Below are 9081 nucleotides of genomic sequence, written 5' to 3'. Positions count from 1 at the left end.
ATAAAACTATGATAGGTTCAGATTATCACTCTATTCCATTAGGCCTTTGGATTTTGTTCCAGTTAGCTTTTGAGGCAAGGATTACATTCTTAATTATCCTTGCATCCCTTTGGATCACCAGTGATGGTGGTAAGGATGAAGATACTTTCTGAATGCAGAAATTCTTGTATATAAATGATCTTAAAATTAGTTGAATGCCTTGCTGGACATAAATAACTTGGTTAAAGGAATTCTCTTCTCTTGCTGTAGGTGCACATTAAAGATCCACAACCATGACTGACTCCAAGTACTTCACAACCAATAAAAAAGGTAAGTATGAGAACCTGATCACAACTTTTTTTGAAGATTCTTCAAAAGTCGTGGTGTAAGATTGTTCCAAGTAGAATGCTCCTGACCTCTTCAGACATGTATGTCTTGGACCATCTCATTGGGGATATCCTACAGAAAAGTGTATTGAGTAAATTATTAAAGTATGGGTTTTTAAAGATACGGCTATGATGCACATCATTTTGACTTGAAGGTTTTAGTGAAAGGAAGAGATCCAAGATTGATCCGTTGAAGATTGATAGATCTGAGGAGGGTAAAAGGAAGAAGCACATTTATTTTCTCTTTTTTAAAAAAATTGAGTGCAATTGGTTTACAATGTTGTGTTCGTTTCTGGTGCACAGCAAAGTGATTCAGTTGTGTGTGTGTGTGTGTGTGTATATGTGTGTGTGTGTGTATGTATGTGTGTGTGTATATGTATACATATATATATTCTTTTTCAGATTCTTTCCCATTATAGGTTATTACAAGATATTGAATATAGTTCCCTGTGCTATACAGTAGGACCTTGTCGTTTATTTAATATATACTAGTTTGTATCTGCTAATCCCAAGGTCCTGATTTATCCCTTCTTCCCCTCCTGTTTGGTAACCATAAGTTTATTTTCTGTGTCTGGGTGTTTCTGTTTTGTAAATAAGTCCATTTGTATCATTTTTTAGATTCCACGTATAAGTGATACCATATCTCTGTCTTTCTTTGTCTGACTTACTTCACTTAGTATGGTAATCTCTGGGTCCATCCATGTTCCTGAAAATGGCAGTATTTCATTCTTTTTTATGGCTGAATAATACTCCATAGTATAAATAAACCATATCTTCTTTATCCATTCATCTGTGGATGGACACTTAGGTTGCTTCCATGTCCTGACTATTGTAAATAGAGCTGCCGTGAACATTGGGGTGCATGTATCTTTTCGAATTAGAATTTTCTCTGGATATATACCCAAGAGTGGGTTTGTTGGATCATATGGTAACTCTAGTTTTTTGGGTTTTTTTGCGGTACGCGGGCCTCTCACTGTCGTGGCCTCTCCTGTTGCGGAGCACAGGCTCCGGACACGCAGGCTCAGCGGCCATGCCTCACGGGCCCAGCCGCTCTGCGGCATGTGGGATCTTCCCGGACTGGGGCACGAACCCGTGTCCCCTGCATCGGCAGGCGGACTCTCAACCACTGTACCACCAGGGAAGCCCGTAACTCTAGTTTTTTAAGCAACCTCCATACTGTTTTCCATAGTGGTTGTACCAAATTCTTTTATTTTTTACTTGGAAATAAACATTTTATTACAAGGAGTACTACTAAAGCAATATAGCAATAAAAAGTAAAAATGAAAGTTCTCTCCCTCCCTACTCCTGTTCCTGATGGGAACTCGTTATGTATCCTCAATCTTTTCTATGCATGTATTAATACATATGATTTTTAAAATTTTTAACAAAAAATGATTATGCAAAACAATGCATGGAAATTTGATATTTTCTTATCCTTCCACACATGATGATTTCATACCATCATTTCTGAATTATGGCTATCAAAATGCATAATCTCAGTGTAATCATGAAGGTACACCCGTGACAGCTGAGGGTGTTCTATAAAATGACTGGCCTGTACTTTTTAAAATTGTCATTATCATGAAAGACAAAGGCTGACCAGCTGTTTCAGATTAAAGGAGACTAAAGAGACATGACGGTAAATGTAATGCATGATCCTGCATTGGATCCTGGCCCAAGGAGGATGGGGGTAAAATTACTATAAAAGACTTTATCAAGATCTTTGAATAAGGTTTATAGATTAGATAATGACAGTATATCATTGTTAAATTTCCTGATTTTCATCACTGTATTATAGTTATGTAACATAATTCCTTGTTCTTAGAAGTTATACACTGACATATTTAGAGTTGAAGAGACATGATGTCTACAGTTTACTTATTCAATGAATCAGAAAAAAATGTATAAATATATAAAAATATGATAAAGCAAATGTGGCATAATGTTAGCAGATGGGGAATTTTGCAACTTTTCTTTAAGATTAAAATGATTTCAAAAGAAAAAGAAAATGGGAGGGCACACATAGTGGCCTGGAGCACCAGAAAATTTTCTAGAAAGCACAAGCATATTTCTGTCGTTTGGAGTTATTTAAGGGTAAACTTCTATTATAATACAGAAAACGCCATAGAGAGTTGCTTAATTACATTAGCTACTACTAGTCCATGGCTTTCAGCCTTGCCTGCACATTGGAATTGCCCAGTGAAGTAAAAGACAATAGGTGATGTCCAGTCCTACCCCTGCAGATATCCTGATTTCTTTGGTCTGGGATATGGCCTAGACGTGGGGTTTTTTTAAAATCTCCCCAGAATTTTCTGATGTGTAGCCGAGATTGAGAACTGTTGCTAGCTGCTAGCAATGCTTGGTAGATTTGATTCAGGGGAAAAGGAGGGGGGAAGATAAGAATTTAATAAAACTGTAGTATGTGTGAGATACCTTGCCTCCGTGCTCCTCCTTGGCTCCACCCAACTTCTTGCTGTTTTTACTGCTTATAGCGTACAAAAGCATTTAGCCCCTTGGCATTCATTTTCAGCATTTTTTCTTATTCTCTTATCATTCTGAAATGTATTTATTTCTTCTGTTAACATTTTGTGTGCTTTGATGACCAAGATGTTTCTATAATAACACAAAAAGATGTAATTTTAAAACTCACCTAATTTTTCAAACCTTCACTTATAATGGGTCCTGGTAACCTTTTTTTAATTCAGGGATTTTTGTAAAGGTTTGAGACTTACAGATGAATCATGGCTGGGTAAATACCACATTTTAAAAAATGGATAGACTGTGTTCCTTTTACTTCCTGTAACACCCACCAGAACTGCCACTGGAGCATATTCTTTAAATTTATGCTGTTGGAGTTGGAATAATTTCAGTTATATCCTGTTTTGATTCTTCAGCTCCTGCTGCTATTCACAATTCAGATTTTCTGAAACTGTGCTGCTTGTCCTTTACTGTTTTCAGAAGTAAATGATGGGAACCCTAAGAGCTGGATTTGGCAGCAGAGGACTTGGAGAAGAGGAGAGTGACTCTTTAAAGGGCCCAGCTTTTCTGTCTGTGCTATTTTTGCAGCTGTCAAATAAAAGGGTGATTTTTGTAACAGTTTGTTTGCTTTGTTAGCGATGGATTTTGATGTAACAGGCTTTTTTAGTGCTCAACTTCTGTGCTTCTTGCCAGTCATCCTTCCCATTTAGAAGCTTCAGCAGATCACCTAGTTTGCTGCCCCCACTATTTCTGTACTGGTGAACGAGGTTAAAGTGAACATCAAGACCAGTCATAAAGGTGGAAGAAAATGAGGCAATTCTGTGGATTGAAAGTTGACGTGACAATAGTCAACTTCTTTTTCGTGGTCTTATAGTATATTTTCTTCTTTCTTTTAAAACCAGTTGAGGGTGGTTAACCTTTTTTCTTATTTCAGCTCCAGCTTTCTGAAGATAGGTGAGCCTGGGCCTTAAAATAGTGGTGACAGTCCTGGCATTTCACGGTGCAGGGCCTGAGCAGTCAGTCATTTAAGATTATACCTTTAGAAGTGACTCTGGTTTGTACCATTCTTGAAGCTTCAGGATTATTATTTCTGTTCTTAGATTGATTGAACAGGATAGGGCCTTAAAGCCCATTATCATCTTAAAGTACTAATTAGAGCAGTGATTCTCAACCCTGATTATACATTAGAATCACTTGAGGAAACTTTAAAAAATGTGAACGTAGGAGTTCTACTCCTTGACATTCTGATTTATTTGGTCCAGAGTGGAGCCTGAGCATTGGCATTTCTAGATACTTCCCGGGTAATAGTGTGTAGCCAACATTGAGAAACACTGGATTAGAGAGTCGGGAGAAACAGTTCTAAGGCCAGCTCTGTCACTCGCTCACTTAGTGACCTTTGAGCCTCAGTTGTTTGTGGAGTTGAGAGTAGGTGAATGAGGAGTCTCTTCTGGTTTGAAAACATTGATTTGTGAACCTGTTTCCTGCCTGCATTTATTTTTTTCCCAGGACTTTGAAATTCTGACAGGAGATCATCCCTCAGATGCCGTTCTCTCCCCATCGTAGTAAGATATCATGAGATATCTTTCCTTTTTCCCACTTCTGTGCTTCCTGAGATCTGGCTTACACCTTCCTCTCTGGCGATAACCCCAAAATAGCATCCTTATCAATGGGTTGGTTAATATTCTAGGGATTTGAACTGTACCTATCCTATAATTTTTAAATAATCTTATTTCAGTTGCAGTCCTGCCACTGGTCATCTGTTGTGTTACTTGCTGTATAGTACAGTGTTCTGCTCTAGTTCTCTGATCCTGGGACCTCACCCGTTTGTTGTCTTTTAGGAGAAGTCTTTGAATTAAAGGCTGAACTCAACAGTGAAAAGAAAGAAAAGAAGAAGGAGGCTGTGAAGAAAGTGATTGCTGCTATGACTGTGGGGAAAGATGTTAGGTAAGGGTAATCTCTTCTGCTTTGCTCATTTTAGACTCTTACTCTATGGCTTTTACTGCCTTTTTTTTTTTTTTTTTAAGCAGAGGTCTTCTTAGAAGCCCACATGATTTAAATCTATTTATTTATTTATTTATTTATGGCTTTGTTGGGTCTTCGTTTTTGTGCGAGAGCTTTCTCTAGTTGTGGCAAGCGGGGGCCACTCTTCACTGCGGTGCGCGGGCCTCTCACTCTCGCAGCCTCTCTTGTTGCGGAGCACAGGCTCCAGACGCGCAGGCTCAGTAGTTGAGTAGTTGTGACGCATGGGCCCAGTTGCTCCGCGACATGTGGGATCTTCCCAGACCAGGGCTCGAACCCGTGTCCCCTGCCTTGGCAGGCAGATTCTCAACCGCTGCACCACCAGGGAAGCCCTACTGCGTTTTATTTAAAGCTATTACAGTCAGAACGTATAAGAATGAGTTTGTCCCACTGGGAACATCAGGAAGTGTAGTTGCTTTTATATTAACTCTGTGACTTAGTTTTTTTTTTTTTGAGTGAAACGAGTTTGATTTCACTTGCATACAGATCTAGCATAAAACCTCCTGAGAGCTGACACAGTTACAAATCTGTTGCTGAGGTAGTTTTAGAAGATGATAAAAATACACAGAAGCAGAAGCCCATGTGTACTTTAATTGGCTCAAGCCAGTGCCCTCAACTTTACAACTCTGCCTTTAATTGCCGAATTCAAGATGAAAATCAGTGGTAACAAAATCCAAAGGGTCTTTTTTGTTTTTCCTCCCTTTTTTCCTGTAATTTAGGAAGGCCATTTGGAAATAAATAAGGATTGTCTGCAGGCCCCTGAGGATTCCCGAGATCCTTTCCATGAAATCCATGAAGTCAAAGCTATTCTTGTAATAATACTTAGGTGTTATTTACCCTTTTCACTGTGTTGACGTTTGCATGGCTGGTGCTTTAGTGTGAATTAAGGCAGTGGTGCCAAACTGTAAAAGTAGTCATTGTATTCTTCACCATCATGTGCTTGCAGGAAAAAGGGCAGTTTCACTTAGGACTGTCCTGCATGAAGCACTAAAAATTTATTTCAGTAAACCTTGAACCTTGAGTTCAGGTCTTTTTAATATTCTGTGTGATGAAATAGGATAGGCATAAAGTACTTCTACTGCATAGCAAAGTGTAACGGTTGACTTGAAAAAAAGCCCTTGCACAATTGTTTGACTTGGGAACACCATTTCTTTGTGAAAGAAAGATTGACAGACAGAACTATAGTTAATCAGACTTCAGTATTTGGGAGACATTTTATAAAAAATGAACAAAGTGAACCTGTCACTTCAAGGGAAAAAATTTGACAGTAGATAAATTTCGACTTTAAAGTAAAAATTAGAGTGTTGGAAAACTTGTATCTCCCATTGTGAGCTTGATAGCTTCCCAATACTTAGAGATTTTTCTGATGAGATTGGTGGTGAAATTAATGACTGTGATTATTTGCTGCTGTATAATGAAATATGCCACCATAGAGAAGATCTGCATAACTCATTGAACCAATATTTTCCAAATGACCAGTGCATACATCACAAAATTATGCATGGGTAAAATATCCATTCAAAATAGTGATAAATGAATGGATTTTAATGCAACCAAGTACAGAAAGTTTATTGATATGCTTTCAGATTCCATATTGTACCTAACTTTTAAGAAACTACCATTTGTGGACTAAAAACAAAAAGAAAAACAACCATTTGTCTAGCTTTAATGTATCAAAGGAGAACATCCAGTTATATGAAAAAGCTATTAAAATACTCTTCCATTTTCCAATTTATATACATGTATGCAAATGGATTTTCTTCTTATACTTCAGCTAAACAACATTCTACAACAGGTTGAATGCAGGAGCATGTGTGAGAATCCAGCTGTTTTTGTTTACAGTAGACATTTAAGAGATTGGCAAAAATTAAAACAATGTCATCTTAATTTAAGAAAATAAGTAAAATAGGTAGATTTTTACTTTAAAATATTTATGTTAATATGAAATGCATTGATTTTCCTTTTATTAGTTGGGTCAAATGCTGCTGATAAGAAATGGATGAGTGAAAGAATGCCAAGTAAATTGCAGCATCTAGTGGTGGATGTGAGGTGTAGTAACTCAAACATCTGAGAAGGTCCTAAGGCTAATGATGACCTTCCTAATGTCATTAAGAAAAGGGAAGTTTAAATTTAAGTGCATTCTGTGTCAGGCACAGGGACAGATGCGTTTACTTACAATGTTTTTTATAGTCCTCGTGTCTTCTGAACTAGCGGTTATTCTGAATCAGAAGTTATTCCATGTTAGAAATCAAGCAGTGTATACTTGGAGAGGCTAAAGAATAATCCCAAAGTCATACAGCTAGTGGTAATGTAGCCAGGATTCTAACCTAGGGTCTGAGTCCCAATACCTGTTACTGGTCACTTCCTTCATGGGTGTATATATACAATAGAATCTAAATGTGTACATGGCACACACATTTAGAACTGTTTCATTTTCTGAAAATGGTTAAAATTTTGAACAAAGGTCCTAATTATCTGAGAACTGTTTTAATAAGGAAACTAATCAAATAAGTTCCCACTGGTCAGGGATGGAAGAATATGTGCATTAAAAAGCATAACAACTGTAGTGCTTTGAACTGCAAAGAATTGATATGAAAAATTATGGTTAATTTTTTTGTGTGACATAGTGATTTTTTTAAAAAGTTTGTAAAGATATACACTAAAATATTATATGAAATGTATGTGCAGGATTTGTTTAGAAATTGTTTAGAGCAACTAGATGGGGTAGGGAGTGGGGGAAGACAAGTGGGTTGAGGTTGTGTATGAAACAAGATCGGGTATGTATCAATATTTGTTTGCAGCTGGGTGATGGACACATGGGTTCATTAAACTGCTGTCTCTAATCTGAAAATTTTCATAGCAAAAAGTTTTTTAAAAATCTATTTTTAGACATCTTCTTGGGACCATTATTATAAATTCTTTAGTAATTCATTTCTGTGGTAAGTATTATCACTAGTGGACATTTGTGCTCACATCGAATCACTTTTTAAATTAAGACTGTTTTTTTGTGTTCTGTCCAACAGCCTGGCATCAACATCTGTTCGCTTTCCCTTCCTCTTTTCTCAGCTGTCTCTTTCCAGATGTAGTGAATTGTATGCAGACTGACAACCTGGAACTAAAGAAGCTCGTGTATCTCTACTTGATGAACTATGCCAAGAGTCAGCCAGACATGGCCATCATGGCTGTCAACAGCTTTGTGAAGGTAACTTTTTCCCAGGGACTCAAGAACGGTCTCTTCTACCTCAGAAAACCTTTTCAGAAGTGTCTCTTGATATGGTTAGTGTCTGCATTGCAAATAAGCAACCTCTGTTCCAAAAGAGGGCCTCTAGAGAAGTATTGGCCATTGAGTAGGAATATTCATGATTTAAGCATTCTGTATGCTAGAGTTTGTCTTCCAGTTCAGACCATATGGTGAGCCTTCTGTCAGCTGGGCTTGGTGCATCCTTGCCAGGTGGGAGAAGAAAGCTAGGTGAAACCTCACTGTTTTATCTTCCAAGGCTGACAAATGTTGGGCATATCATTGTAGTGTCAGTAACCTGGGGTTTTACCTATTTTATCTTTGTAGAAATTATGCTTATGGTTCAGACGTAGTGGAAACTACAGGAGCTGCCTTTTAATTTTGTTTTATTGAATAGGTCTTACAGTAGTTGATTAACTTTTTTGTTATTGTGGAAATTTTCAAACATACTCAGGTTGAGGGAATAGTATAATAAATTCCTAAATATCTACCTTGTAGTTTCAGTAGTTACCAACCTATGGCCAGTTTTGTTTAATTTAACTCCCCATACATGCTTTCCTGACCCCAACCTCCTCTCCTACTGGATGATTTTAAAGCAAATCCCAAACATCTTAAGAATGAAAAACTCATTTAATCAGCTGATCATTAAAGAAAGTCCTTAATATTATTGGATATCCAGTCAGAATTCTCCTATCATTAGATTTGATGAACACAGTAATAAGGTGGTTCTTATTAGGATTTTTGTTTTTTGTTTTGTTTACTTCCTTTTCCTCTGCCTGGAATTTAGTCTACATTAAAAGCAAAAATCAGACAGCATTTCTAAAATTAGCTTCTATTAAATTGTTTTGGAAAATAAACATGCTTTCTTCCTCCTCATGGAATTTTTGTTCTTTTTCTGTGTTTAGCTACAATGTACAGGATCATTGTAACATTTCATTCTTTCTGTCTGGTGATTCATAGATGGATGATATCATTGGAAAG

At 37.3% G+C, this 9081-nt stretch overlaps 1 protein-coding gene across 1 annotated transcript; it reads left to right on the top strand.

The window, feature by feature from the left end:
- Nucleotides 1–179: 179 nt before the first annotated feature.
- Nucleotides 180–8273, top strand: LOC113616922 (AP-2 complex subunit beta-like; the record flags this gene model as incomplete). The annotated part of the gene is made up of 3 exons (XM_027100280.1): nucleotides 180–309; nucleotides 4682–4787; nucleotides 7929–8273. Coding segments are annotated over exons 1-3 (488 nt in total), but the record flags the coding sequence as incomplete, so codon positions are not given.
- Nucleotides 8274–9081: the final 808 nt, after the last annotated feature.

Source organism: Aethalodelphis obliquidens, unplaced genomic scaffold, assembly GCF_003676395.1.
Source record: "Aethalodelphis obliquidens isolate GAN/ISIS:26980383/991018 unplaced genomic scaffold, ASM367639v1 scaffold903, whole genome shotgun sequence".
In the NCBI taxonomy this organism is placed as follows: Eukaryota; Metazoa; Chordata; class Mammalia; order Artiodactyla; family Delphinidae; genus Aethalodelphis; species Aethalodelphis obliquidens.
The sequence above is the reverse complement of the archived record's forward strand: the minus strand, read 5'-3'. Positions and strand labels throughout refer to the sequence as shown.